The sequence below is a fragment of the Carica papaya genome, chromosome 2 (genome assembly GCF_054855325.1).
Source record: "Carica papaya isolate Zhongbai chromosome 2, ASM5485532v1, whole genome shotgun sequence".
Taxonomy (NCBI): Eukaryota; Viridiplantae; Streptophyta; class Magnoliopsida; order Brassicales; family Caricaceae; genus Carica; species Carica papaya.
Genome location: NC_142310.1, coordinates 2167852 through 2182576, shown reverse-complemented (window position 1 = coordinate 2182576; position 14725 = coordinate 2167852). Strand labels below are relative to the sequence as shown.

The 14725-nt window shown below is 35.2% G+C and overlaps 1 protein-coding gene across 9 annotated transcripts; it reads left to right on the top strand.

Annotated features, from left to right (window-relative positions):
* Positions 1 to 5540: 5540 nt before the first annotated feature.
* Positions 5541 to 14509, top strand: MEE12 (maternal effect embryo arrest 12). Of its 9 annotated transcripts, none has more exons than XM_022034917.2 (6): positions 9204 to 9479; positions 10179 to 10343; positions 10430 to 11157; positions 12003 to 12839; positions 13052 to 13182; positions 13872 to 14509. In XM_022034917.2, the coding sequence occupies exons 3-6, from the start codon at positions 10530 to 10532 to the stop codon at positions 14457 to 14459; spliced, it is 2184 nt and encodes a 727-aa protein (XP_021890609.1). In that variant the 5' UTR covers positions 9204 to 9479; positions 10179 to 10343; positions 10430 to 10529; the 3' UTR covers positions 14460 to 14509. The 9 variants fall into 9 exon arrangements, with proteins under 9 accessions (XP_088068709.1, XP_088068708.1, XP_021890608.1 ...); XM_022034914.2 differs by having other exon boundaries at positions 10423 to 11157; XM_088212583.1 differs by lacking the exons at positions 9204 to 9479; positions 10179 to 10343 and adding an exon at positions 5541 to 5697 and having other exon boundaries at positions 10470 to 11157.
* Positions 14510 to 14725: the final 216 nt, after the last annotated feature.

The window sequence follows — 14725 nt, the reverse complement described above, 5'->3', positions numbered from 1 at the left end:
TTTGATAGATGATGAAATTGAAAACAAATTTGAAAAAAATTGGTGAAAAATTGGGTTCTGAGGTTATTTTTAAAAGAAAAATAGAAAATTGGAGATCAAAATACAATTTAGAAAAGTTGTACCACGTATGATGTTCGGTCAACAACACCGACGAATCAGAACGCGTTGCGTGGCAACGGACGTTGACACGATACCACACGAGAGGCCACGCGGGCGATCCGCGTGCTCGCGATCGAACAACTCAGATTCGCTCCTGCGCACATGAACGGCCTGAATGCGTTCCCTCTCCAAATATAATCAGACGGTTAGATTTAAATGTGATCAACGGTTCATATCTATTTCCTATTTAAACGTGATCAGACGGTACAGATTAGATCGCGATGAATGACTCAGATTCACTTCCTATTTAATCGCTATCAGATGGTTCAGATCAAACGCGATAAACGACCCAAATTAAATGGAGACGGATATAAATAACCATCTTCACACCAAACCCTAACCCTAGCCGCCAAACCCCCCTCGTCGGAGAAGAAGATCCAGCTGCCGCTACCTGCTGCTGCGATAGAGCCACTTCTGACAGCCAAAAGAGGTAAAAATTTCTCCATTTGCTCGAAATTTAATTTTGAACACCTCCATGCCCAAACCGGAGCAAAAAGACAGCGGATTGCCCGAAAACTGCTGGTAAAGCCCGACGGCGCTGCCGTGGAAAATTGCAAAAACGCCTCCAATGAGACCTTTTCCAATTCCCGTTTTACATAATTTTTTCACCATTGTAATTACCGTTTTCTTCTCTACAGGTTGACCGGAACAAAACACCTAACTGTAAAAGTGAGACGGTGGAGCCGCTGTACCGGAGAGTTCCGCCGCCGATGAGTTTCGATTTTTCAATTTTTTTTGTCAAGAGAGATCTCTTGATGTGTTTTCTCGCAGGGATTGATTCAAAATCGGCCGAAAATAGCTAATCCAAGATGGACCGCTGCCGTGCCGGAATTTCAAAATTAGCCAAAAAAGGGTCTTAACACTAATTTTGAGTTTTTTTGGAATATTTATCGGTAATTGTGTTGCGCGTTTTAATCCCGAAAAAAAAAAATTTAGGGAATTCGGGGATTGCAAGTAGGCGCAGTCAACAAACTTAGATTTTTGGGCATCAATTTGAATAAGAAACTCTTACCCTATTCTTTGTTATGGAATTGAAGTCAAATTAACAATAATACGATGTTTTGTACAATTTAAAAAATATCTATAACTAAGTACGAGTTATTAAAGGAGTCAGAACCGAAAATTATCTACTGTTGTTTTTGTTGATTATTTTTATGGTTTGAATACATAATAGTATCTAATTGATCAATTTTATAGCTTTAAATGCATGTATTATTTGTTTCATGTGTTTACGGTTGAATTGGAAAAAATAGAGATTAAAAAAAATGGAAAATAGTGTGATTAAGTGAATGGATGAAATAACAACATTACTGGATATCCTGATAGATGGTGGATGGATCGAGTACATAAAGAACCATATCGTGAACGTCGTCTCATACCGGATGAGGTATTGAAATTTGATAATTTAGCACTCATACCAGACGGAGTATGGAGCGGCCCGTTTTACCCTCGTACCAGATGAGATATTAAGGTTTAGTAACACTCATATCGGATGGGGTATGAGGACGGACCGTTAATTGAAAATGTTAAAGAAAATGATTCACGCGTTATGGAGACATCCCTATGAACCCCCACAGATACCAGTAGGCTGATAAAGAAAAAAATTGTTATTCAAATTGATTACATATGAAATCATGATCTGTGTTATGTTATTGTCTCTATAAGTTATTTTGTAAATCTCATTACGGTAAGTAGATGGTAAAAGATTTGGTTTATGATAAATGAATTTGTTTAAATAAGAGCTTCATTGGTTGTTTTAATTTTTTTACCAACTTTCATTTATGTGTCGGTGAGTAGCGTGATATTCTTACTGGATTAGTTAGCTCACTCCTTATTTAACCATTTCATATTAAAAAGAACAGGATTCAGAGCCCGATCTACAAGAGGGTTGCGAGTAGGATGCTAATTTTATTTATTTTCCGTTCATTTCTTTAATTTTTTGTATTTCCTTCAAAATGGTAATTCTCGTAGCACTATTTGGTACTTTAAGTTATTGTGTAAGGAATGTAAACTCTAATTAATCATTTCGCTTCCGCACTTAATTTATGATTTATTTCGTTTAGAATTCCGGGATCGTTGCAATTCTAGTCCCAAAAATTGGGTAAAATTTTTGTTCAATCTTCAATCTTTTAAAATTTCCCATTTGAGGAAATTCTGTTTTGATGGAACTTATGAAGAGCAAACGTTGGATAGCTTAACTAATCAGATAACTAATGTATTACACATTCAAAAAAGAGTATATAAATACACTGCACAAGATCCAAATATGTGTGGACTTTTGACTTTGACTTCGTCTGTCTCCTGGTTTCCAGCCTCAAGGTGTTTCGACTCTCGCATGGAAGAAATTAATTAATTTTGAAAATCAATTGATGTATTATTAAGGAAAAAGGGGGGAGAAGGAATATCAAAATTTTTAACAACAAATTTTTTAATTTCATCTTAACTGTCTAACTTAACGTAAATTATTTAATTGTGTTATTGACAATTTTATTACAAGAGGAAGGAAAATGAGGGAGCTGGAACGCGAGAAGAGAAGAAGACAGAGGGACGCGAGAGAGAGAAAAAGGAGGCTGCTATAGGGGGTTTACAAGGGAGAGTGAGCCAAAAAAGAGAGGGAAATTCGCGAGTAAGGGAGAGAGGGTTTTGGCTTTTTCTTCTCGCCGTGGTTAAGCTCTGGTTGCGTTCGGTAAAATTTTCTAACTTCTCTTTGAATATTATAATGTACTTGTTCGTGGATTTTGAGGATGGATAAATCAGTACTGAGCTGGATTTAGAGTATTTTCTCCTCTATGCCAAACATGTTGTGTTTTGTTGAGTGTTAATACATGTGATGTGTTTATCGGAAAACTTTTCCCTCGCTTGGTGATCGTGGTTGGTTCACTTAAAACCCATACATTTTAATATTATCATATTTTGTGTTGTTCATGTAGTTTTTGCCAGTCATTAGGGTAGGATTAAGTTATGAACGCCCGCCAACTGTTTGATGAAAGATTTAAGAGAGAGTCTTTTGGTGTTTTGGCAGCAAGAATGCAACGATCTTTTGGTGTTTCGGTGTGTGTACTGCACATTACTTGTGGATTGAGGTGATGAAGAAAAAAGAAAAAGAATTGTGAGCATCACATACTTTCCCTTCAAACATTATGATAAATGAATTTGCTTAAATAAGAGCTCCATTGGTTGTTTTAATTTTTTTACCAACTTTCATTTATGTGTCGGTGAGTAGCGTGATATTCTTACTGGATTAGTTAGCTCACTCCTTATTTAACCATTTCATATTAAAAAGAACAGGATTCAGAGCCCGATCTACAAGAGGGTTGCGAGTAGGATGCTAATTTTATTTATTTTCCGTTCATTTCTTTAATTTTTTGTATTTCCTTCAAAATGGTAATTCTCGTAGCACTATTTGGTACTTTAAGTTATTGTGTAAGGAATGTAAACTCTAATTAATCATTTCGCTTCCGCACTTAATTTATGATTTATTTCGTTTAGAATTCCGGGATCGTTGCAATTCTAGTCCCAAAAATTGGGTAAAATTTTTGTTCAATCTTCAATCTTTTAAAATTTCCCATTTGAGGAAATTCTGTTTTGATGGAACTTATGAAGAGCAAACGTTGGATAGCTTAACTAATCAGATAACTAATGTATTACACATTCAAAAAAGAGTATATAAATACACTGCACAAGATCCAAATATGTGTGGACTTTTGACTTTGACTTCGTCTGTCTCCTGGTTTCCAGCCTCAAGGTGTTTCGACTCTCGCATGGAAGAAATTAATTAATTTTGAAAATCAATTGATGTATTATTAAGGAAAAAGGGGGGAGAAGGAATATCAAAATTTTTAACAACAAATTTTTTAATTTCATCTTAACTGTCTAACTTAACGTAAATTATTTAATTGTGTTATTGACAATTTTATTACAAGAGGAAGGAAAATGAGGGAGCTGGAACGCGAGAAGAGAAGAAGACAGAGGGACGCGAGAGAGAGAAAAAGGAGGCTGCTATAGGGGGTTTACAAGGGAGAGTGAGCCAAAAAAGAGAGGGAAATTCGCGAGTAAGGGAGAGAAGGTTTTGGCTTTTTCTTCTCGCCGTGGTTAAGCTCTGGTTGCGTTCGGTAAAATTTTCTAACTTCTCTTTGAATATTATAATGTACTTGTTCGTGGATTTTGAGGATGGATAAATCAGTACTGAGCTGGATTTAGAGTATTTTCTCCTCTATGCCAAACATGTTGTGTTTTGTTGAGTGTTAATACATGTGATGTGTTTATCGGAAAACTTTTCCCTCGCTTGGTGATCGTGGTTGGTTCACTTAAAACCCATACATTTTAATATTATCATATTTTGTGTTGTTCATGTAGTTTTTGCCAGTCATTAGGGTAGGATTAAGTTATGAACGCCCGCCAACTGTTTGATGAAAGATTTAAGAGAGAGTCTTTTGGTGTTTTGGCAGCAAGAATGCAACGATCTTTTGGTGTTTCGGTGTGTGTACTGCACATTACTTGTGGATTGAGGTGATGAAGAAAAAAGAAAAAGAATTGTGAGCATCACATACTTTCCCTTCAAACATTATGATAAATGAATTTGCTTAAATAAGAGCTCCATTGGTTGTTTTAATTTTTTTACCAACTTTCATTTATGTGTCGGTGAGTAGCGTGATATTCTTACTGGATTAGTTAGCTCACTCCTTATTTAACCATTTCATATTAAAAAGAACAGGATTCAGAGCCCGATCTACAAGAGGGTTGCGAGTAGGATGCTAATTTTATTTATTTTCCGTTCATTTCTTTAATTTTTTGTATTTCCTTCAAAATGGTAATTCTCGTAGCACTATTTGGTACTTTAAGTTATTGTGTAAGGAATGTAAACTCTAATTAATCATTTCGCTTCCGCACTTAATTTATGATTTATTTCGTTTAGAATTCCGGGATCGTTGCAATTCTAGTCCCAAAAATTGGGTAAAATTTTTGTTCAATCTTCAATCTTTTAAAATTTCCCATTTGAGGAAATTCTGTTTTGATGGAACTTATGAAGAGCAAACGTTGGATAGCTTAACTAATCAGATAACTAATGTATTACACATTCAAAAAAGAGTATATAAATACACTGCACAAGATCCAAATATGTGTGGACTTTTGACTTTGACTTCGTCTGTCTCCTGGTTTCCAGCCTCAAGGTGTTTCGACTCTCGCATGGAAGAAATTAATTAATTTTGAAAATCAATTGATGTATTATTAAGGAAAAAGGGGGGAGAAGGAATATCAAAATTTTTAACAACAAATTTTTTAATTTCATCTTAACTGTCTAACTTAACGTAAATTATTTAATTGTGTTATTGACAATTTTATTACAAGAGGAAGGAAAATGAGGGAGCTGGAACGCGAGAAGAGAAGAAGACAGAGGGACGCGAGAGAGAGAAAAAGGAGGCTGCTATAGGGGGTTTACAAGGGAGAGTGAGCCAAAAAAGAGAGGGAAATTCGCGAGTAAGGGAGAGAGGGTTTTGGCTTTTTCTTCTCGCCGTGGTTAAGCTCTGGTTGCGTTCGGTAAAATTTTCTAACTTCTCTTTGAATATTATAATGTACTTGTTCGTGGATTTTGAGGATGGATAAATCAATACTGAGCTGGATTTAGAGTATTTTCTCTGTTGATTTTCTCTATGCCAAACATGTTGTGTTTTTGTTGAGTGTTAATACCTGTGATGTGTTTATCGGAAAACTTTTCCCTCGCTTGGTGATCATGGTTGGTTCACTTAAAACCTATACATTTTAGTATTTCTATATTTTGTGTTGTTCGTGTAGTTTTTGACAGTCATTGGGGTAGGATTAAGTCATGAACGCCCGCCAACTGTTTGATGAAAGATTTAAGAGAGAATCTTTTGGTGTTTCGGTGTGTGTTTGTGAGTGTGTCTTGGGGTGTGTACTGCACATTACTTGTGGATTGAGGCGATGAAGAAAAAAGAAAAAGAATTGTGAGCATCCCGTACTTTCTCTTCAAACATTATGATTTTATTCCTCAAATTGAGGAAAAAATGATGGAGAAGGAAGATCAAAATTGTTAACGATGAATTTTTTATTTTGTCTTAACTGTCTAACTTAACATTAATCAATTAGTTGTTTTATTGAAAATTTTATTACAATTTACCCTTTCGTTTGCAAATCCAAACTAAATAAAAAGTAACGATGATATTGTCTTTTACTTTTCAATTTTTACTTACGCATGTTATTCTTTTCCCTTTTTTTTAGTCAATAAGTGTTAAATTATGTTGGAGATGAAGAGAAGCATGAATGAAGAGGAACTTCTTCTTATAAACGTATCATGTGGCTGCGATTATTGTCGTGATAGCAAAACGATGATTTAGTAACTTTTCTGGGGAAACCTTTTTTTCGTCAACTTACGAGTTTTACTGGTTCGTAGATGTGTGCAATTTAAATAAGAATTGTGAGCATCCCATACTTTCTCTTCAAACATTACGATAAATGAATTTGTTTAAATAAGAGTTCCATTAGTTGTTTTGATTTTTCTACTAACTTTCATTTATGTGTCGGTGAGTAGTGTGATATTCTTATTGAATTAGTTAACTCATTCCTTATTTAAACATTTCAGATTAAAAAAATCAGGATTCAGAGCATGATCTACGAGAAAATTGCGAGTAGGATGCTAATTTTATTTATTTTTTTAATTTTTTGTATTTATTTCAAAAGAGTAATTCTCGTAATACTATTTAGTACTTTAAGTTATTGTGTAAAAAATATAAATTCTAATTAATCATTTCAGTTCCGTACTTAATTTACGATTTATTTCATTTAAAATTTTGAGATTGTAACAATTCTAGTCCCAAAAATTGGGTAAAATTTTTGTTCAAGCATCAATCTTTTAAAATTTTCCATTTGAGGAAATTCTGTTTTGATGGAACTTATGAAGAGCAAACGTTCGGATAGCTTAACTAATCAGATAATTAATGTATTACGCTTTCAAAAAAGAGCATATAAATACACCCCACAAGATCCAAATATGTGTGGACTTTTGACTTTGACTTCGTCTGTCTCCTGGTTTCCAGCCTCAAGGTGTTTCGACTCTCGCATGGAAGAAATTAATTAAGTTTGAAAATCAATTGATGTATTATTAAGGAAAAAGGGGGGAGAAGGAAGATCAAAATTTTTAACAATAAATTTTTTAATTTCATCTCAACTGTCTAAATTAACGTAAATTATTTAATTGTGTTATTGGCAATTTTATTACAAAAGGAGGAAAAAGGAGGGAGCTGGAACGCGAGAAGAGAAGAAGACAGAGGGACGCGAGAGAGAGAGAAAAATGAGGCTGCTGTAAGGGGTTTACAAGGGAGAGTGAGCCAAAAAACAGAGGGAAACTTGCGAGTAAGGGAGAGAGGGTTTTGGCTTTTTCTTCTCGCCGCGGTTAAGCTCTGGTTGCGTTCGGTAAAATTTTCTAACTTCTCTTTGAATATTATAATGTACTTGTTCGTGGATTTTGAGGATGGATAAATCAGTACTGAGCTGGATTTAGAGTATTTTCTCTGTTGATTTTCTCTATGCCAAACATGTTGTGTTTTTGTTGAGTGTTAATACCTGCGATGTGTTTATCGGAAAACTTTTCCCTCGCTTGGTGATCATGGTTGGTTCACTTAAAACCTATACATTTTAGTATTTCCATATTTTGTGTTGTTCGTGTAGTTTTTGACAGTCATTGGGGTAGGATTAAGTCATGAACGCCCGCCAACTGTTTGATGAAAGATTTAAGAGAGAATCTTTTGGTGTTTCGGTGTGTGTTTGTGAGTGTGTCTTGGGGTGTGTACTGCACATTACTTGTGGATTGAGGCGATGAAGAAAAAAGAAAAAGAATTGTGAGCATCCCATACTTTCTCTTCAAACATTATGATTTTATTCCTCAAATTGAGGAAAAAATGATGGAGAAGGAAGATCAAAATTGTTAACAATGAATTTTTTATTTTGTCTTAACTGTCTAACTTAACATTAATCAATTAGTTGTTTTATTGAAAATTTTATTACAATTAACCCTTTCGTTTGCAAATCCAAACTAAATAAAAAGTAACGATGATATTGTCTTTTACTTTTCAATTTTTACTTACGCATGTTATTCTTTTCCCTTTTTTTTAGTCAATAAGTGTTAAATTATGTTGGAGATGAAGAGAAGCATGAATGAAGAGGAACTTCTTCTTATAAACGTCTCATGTGGCTGCGATTATTGTCGTGATAGCAAAACGATGATTTAGTAACTTTTCTGGGGAAACCTTTTTTTTCGTCAACTTACGAGTTTTACTGGTTCGTAGATGTGTGCAATTTAAATAAGAATTGTGAGCATCCCATACTTTCTCTTCAAACATTATGATAAATGAATTTGTTTAAATAAGAGTTCCATTAGTTGTTTTGATTTTTCTAATAACTTTCATTTATGTGTCGGTGAGTAGTGTAATATTCTTACTGAATTAGTTAACTCATTCCTTATTTAACCATTTCAGATTAAAAAAATCAGGATTCAGAGCATGATCTACGAGAAAATTGCGAGTAGGATGCTAATTTTATTTATTTTTTTAATTTTTTGTATTTATTTCAAAAGAGTAATTCTCGTAATACTATTTAGTACTTTAAGTTATTGTGTAAAAAAATATAAATTCTAATTAATCATTTCAGTTCCGTACTTAATTTACGATTTATTTCATTTAAAATTTTGAGATTGTAACAATTCTAGTCCCAAAAATTGGGTAAAATTTTTGTTCAATCATCAATCTTTTAAAATTTTCCATTTGAGGAAATTCTGTTTTGATGGAACTTATGAAGAGCAAACGTTCGGATAGCTTAACTAATCAGATAATTAATGTATTACGCTTTCAAAAAAGAGCATATAAATACACCCCACAAGATCCAAATATGTGTGGACTTTTGACTTTGACTTCGTCTGTCTCCTGGTTTCCAGCCTCAAGGTGTTTCGACTCTCGCATGGAAGAAATTAATTAAGTTTGAAAATCAATTGATGTATTATTAAGGAAAAAGGGGGGAGAAGGAAGATCAAAATTTTTAACAATAAATTTTTTAATTTCATCTCAACTGTCTAAATTAACGTAAATTATTTAATTGTGTTATTGGCAATTTTATTACAAAAGGAGGAAAAAAGAGGGAGCTGGAACGCGAGAAGAGAAGAAGACAGAGGGACGCGAGAGAGAGAGATAAAGGAGGCTGCTGTAAGGGGTTTACAAGGGAGAGTGAGCCAAAAAACAGAGGGAAACTCGCGAGTAAGGGAGAGAGGGTTTTGGCTTTTTCTTCTCGCCGCGGTTAAGCTCTGGTTGCGTTCGGTAAAATTTTCTAACTTCTCTTTGAATATTATAATGTACTTGTTCGTGGATTTTGAGGATGGATAAATCAGTACTGAGCTGGATTTAGAGTATTTTCTCTGTTGATTTTCTCTATGCCAAACATGTTGTGTTTTTGTTGAGTGTTAATACCTGCGATGTGTTTATCGAAAAACTTTTCCCTCGCTTGGTGATCATGGTTGGTTCACTTAAAACCTATACATTTTAGTATTTCCATATTTTGTGTTGTTCGTGTAGTTTTTGCCAGTCATTGGGGTAGGATTAAGTTATGAACGCCCGCCAACTGTTTGATGAAAGATTTAAGAGAGAATCTTTTGGTGTTTCGGTGTGTGTTTGTGAGTGTGTCTGGGGGTGTGTACTGCACATTACTTGTGGATTGAGGCGATGAAGAAAAAAGAAAAAGAATTGTGAGCATCCCGTACTTTCTCTTCAAACATTATGATTTTATTCCTCAAATTGAGGAAAAAAGGATGGAGAAGGAAGATCAAAATTGTTAACAATGAATTTTTTATTTTGTCTTGACTGTCTAACTTAACATTAATCAATTAGTTGTTTTATTGAAAATTTTATTACAATTAACCCTTTCGTTTGCAAATCCAAACTAAATAAAAAGTAACGATGATATTGTCTTTTACTTTTCAATTTTTACTTACGCATGTTATTCTTTTCCCTTTTTTTTAGTCAATAAGTGTTAAATTATGTTGGAGATGAAGAGAAGCATGAATGAAGAGGAACTTCTTCTTATAAACGTCTCATGTGGCTGCGATTATTGTCGTGATAGCAAAACGATGATTTAGTAACTTTTCTGGGGAAACCTTTTTTTTCGTCAACTTACGAGTTTTACTGGTTCGTAGATGTGTTCAATTTAGATAAAATCTGCTTGCTCTGGTTCGATTCTTATACATATATTCTGCTCCTCTTGAAGTAAATAGCTGCTGCTGGGCGTTTACGGTGTTGTCCGCTGCTCTCTAGGTTGTATCTTTGGATCCCAATCTCAAATTGAATCAGTCGGTCAAAAGAAATTGCAAACATATGGAGGACACATCGACTATAAGATGCAAGACATGTGGCCATGTCGGCCTGGCTGATGGTTTGGATGGCTATTATTACTGCTTACAATGTGGATCCCAAGCTGATGACATCATGGACACTGGTGTTGCGGATGAGGATTTCGTTGATAGAGGTGGTGACGCTCGCGGCGGTGTTTATCAGCCAATCCACACGCGTCGTTCCCAGCCTGTTACCCCATCACAACCTCTCTCTCAGCAGGACTCCCGCCATTCTCAGTTTTGGTCCCAGATTACTCCTGATCAACCAAGCATTCATGGCACTCATGACACACAGAGCATGCAGGTAAAAAGAGAGAAGGAAATTTATGATGCGCTTGGGCCCTCAGCCCCATCAGATTTTGGTTCGGAGGGGAATGTGGAAGGGGCCTTGGCTTATGAGGATTATTACAATGAGGTGAGGAGCAGGTATGTGATGGGCATACAGTTGATGCTTCAGTCACAATGCGAAGCTCTTGTGGAGAAGTTCAATGTGACCCCCTTGATTTGTGGGATGGTGGGTCCGGTTTGGCTTAGATTTATGGCCTTGTCTAGGGTTTTTGCAGATGTGTGGGCTGATGAGGTTATTCAAGACTCTGAGATTCAAACACAAGGTTTGTGCAGTAATAAATGTATATGCTTCTCTATTGATTTTCCTTTTAGGTATTGTTAGTTTGCTATTCCTTTCACCTAGTAGCAGCATTGTCCTTGATTCTTCTCTTGTATTGCCTTATTGGCTTTTGTAATGTGTGAATATATTGATTATTACTTTATCATCAGCAGTGATTAGGGATGTGTGTTTGAACATGAGGCATCTGATGATTTGAGTTAGAGTTAATATGGAGGTAAGGTAGTATTAAGTGTTGACTTGGAGATTGAATTTTGATGTCAAGTTTGCTTGTGTATTTCTTTCGTGAAAATGTTATTTATTTAGGAATGAACTAAAAGTAGGAAAAAAGAATTTTTTGCTATATGAATTCAATGTTTAGTGTTAGTTGGTCAAAATTATTGTTCTACCCCATATTATGTCCTAGCTTTATGATTACAATAGCTTCCAAAGATTAGGTTGTGGAAAGCTTTTGTGGAGATTCCATCTAGTTAAGCATAATCAATTAGTAGACACAGTGGCCATTTTGGCTAGACATAACCATTGTTTGGTGGTCACTTTCTTGATATCTATGTTGCCATGCTTTTTCTTGTGTTGAAGTTTTGGAGTTGACTAAAAATGTCCAATTACAGCTGGGGGTTTTTGACGTGAATGATGACTTAAAATGTTTTGAACTGAGCATTGTCAAGTTTTAAAAAATGTTGAAAGGTTATGCATCTGTTTTGTATAATGTTAATAGTGTGGAAATCTGTATGAAATACTTAGTACATTGTTTTTTTCGTCTCATGGAGTTTTGCTATTTTTGTGAGTATGATCCTAATGACTTTTACCCTATTTCACCTGCGCTTTTAGGAGAAGCTCAAGATACAAAACGTCATATTAGAACGAAGGGAGAACCTCACAATTTGTATGGTCAGAGAGCAGTGACAATATGGATTAAGTCTTTGAGAAAAAGCATACCTTTATCTTGCTCTTTAGCTATTTGCTTTTTGGCTTGTCACCTAGCAAGGGAAGCAATTTTGCCAACAGATATAGTGAAGTGGTCACTTGAAGGGAAGATTCCATATTTTGCTGCCTTTGTTGATATTGGAAGGCAGATGGGAGAGAATTCTCGTGCCTGTCCTGTTAGCGTAAGTGTTATGTTTAAGCCTTCTCAAGCTGTTTCTTCCCGGAGGTTAGAATCATTGGCAGCATCAATTGCTCAAACTGTAGGTTTAAGTTTACCTCCGGTGAATTTCTATGGGATTGCGTCACGCTATCTCAAGCAGTTATCTCTTCCTGTTGAAAAGATTCTTTCCCATGCATGCCGCATATATGAGTGGTCAATGCCTCCGGATTTATATTTATCAATAAATGAGTTCAGACTTCCTACTCGTGTTTGCGTATTGTCCATAGTAATTGTGGCAATAAGAATTCTTTATAACATACATGGTTTTGGATCATGGGAGGGGACTCTGTTAAGTCATAATTCTTCCTCTTTGGCATCTGACCCTGAAGAGAAACTGGGACCTATATGTAATTCTGATGGCAGGGGTGATCCTGAACAGGGTGCTGGTTCTTCTCACAATGTGGATGATATGGGTACAAAACCTTCCAGAAATTCATCACATGTGATGAAATCTGATTTTAGTGCTGAAGAGCTACTAAAGCACCTTGAATCAAAACGCAACGATATTGATGACTGCTACGGTAATAATTGTTTATTTATCTTTCAAGTTTTCTTTTCAGCTTCTAATATTAACTTTGTGTTTTTATGATTGAGAATTCTATGCAATGGTCATGAAACAATGTATGTTGCTGAAAGTTCTTTTATCTTAATTATTATTTTTTTCTTCTCCCTTAGAGACACATGGAATAACACATTTCCTTTACTTTTTCTGTCTGTCAACTACTTTTTGTAGAATATTCCAAGGATCTGAAGACATACTTAAAATTCTGTAAAGATGTGGTCTTTGCTGGAGTGGAATTATCATCCTTGGATAATGAATACAAGATGATAGAGGAGTTTTGGAATTTCTATGAGAACGAAAAGGTAATATCTCTTGAGTACACCTACAAATTAGGTTTTTTGAGTGTACTGCAAAATTTGTATCAACCTTAACCCTCTTTGAGAATTGAGAGTTTTTAATAGAGGTGAACGGAAGGACAGGTTTTAAGGATTTTGTGGAAAACCCACAGAATCCCGTCTTTTAAATCCCTGAAATTGGAGAGTTAGCAGGGTAAAATATCAAATCTATAAAAGTTTTTCGGGAAAATTCTCCTTGTCCTCTACATAATTATACAAAAAGATAACAAAACAAAGGATGGGTTGTAATCTTCTATCTTAGAAATAACATGTTGAAAGAAAAAAAGGTTTTGCCTCGCCTTTACTGTCTTTTACTTCAAATTTCATTTTTTTGCATCTTGTGTCTCTTTCTCAGTACCAATCAGTTTTGTTTTTTTTTCTTTTTGGGTAATCTTTTGGAGCATTAAAATTTTGCATTCTTTGCACTTATCTGAACAATCTGAGCTTGCCATATTTTAGGTAATTAATCCATTTTGATTGTTTTTGTAATGCACTATTACTTTCCACTTAATTTCTGCAAATTGAAAAGACAGAGTTCTTGTTTTTAGATTGTTATTTTGTTCACAAGTAATTGGATTTAATCCCTTAGAATGGCATATCTTCCCATGTGCTGAATAAAAAGGGAATTTAATCTTCCTTCTATCTTGAACTTTCAGGAACTACCAAAAGACTTTGAAGATCAGTATAAGAGTTCTTTTACCCAGAGGGGATCAGATGATGACATCGAATCTCTTAATAGGTTTTCTTCACAAAATGACGAGTCAACAAATAAAGAGGGTGATTGTAGTCCATCTAATGGTGATGTTCACGGAATTGACAGCATTAATGGCAAATGTCCTTCTGGTAGATCCCTTGGCGATCAGAATTCAAACCAAACTTCAGATGAAGCTCTCAAGGATAGAGCCATTAGACAAATGAAGGCAGACATGGAACAGAATAGGTTCTGTTATATTCCACCAAGGGTCAATATTAAGAGACTTGATTACCTTCACTATGTTAGGAAGAGGGATCAAGGTTCATTGACTTACGTTGCTCATGCTGATTATTATATTTTGCTTCGTTCGTGCGCTAAGGTTGCACAGGTTGATGTTCGGATTATGCAAATGGGGGTATTGAATCTGGAGAAGAGACTAGCATGGTTGGAAAACAGAATCGACCATTGCTTGCATCTCCATTTTCCTAGCATTACTTGTGAATTCTGTGTTGATGTGTCCAATGAACCTGAAGATGTTGTCAGTAGATGATCCTGTTGGACTCTCAAAGTTAAGTTAATAAGAAAAAGCTTTTTTAGTTATATTGCCAGTTCATAACTTCCTCCTATTCATTATACTTTATATTTCTGCGTTGAATTATTGGTTTGCCTTGGCTTTGCTTTGCTTGGGTGGTTCCATGATTTTACATGTTAGCTCTGCACGGTAGGGCCTGGATCAGAATCCACTTGAAAACAAATGGTTATACTTACTATTATGTGCTTAAAATTATATCTCAGTATGAACCAGGAGTAGTGATC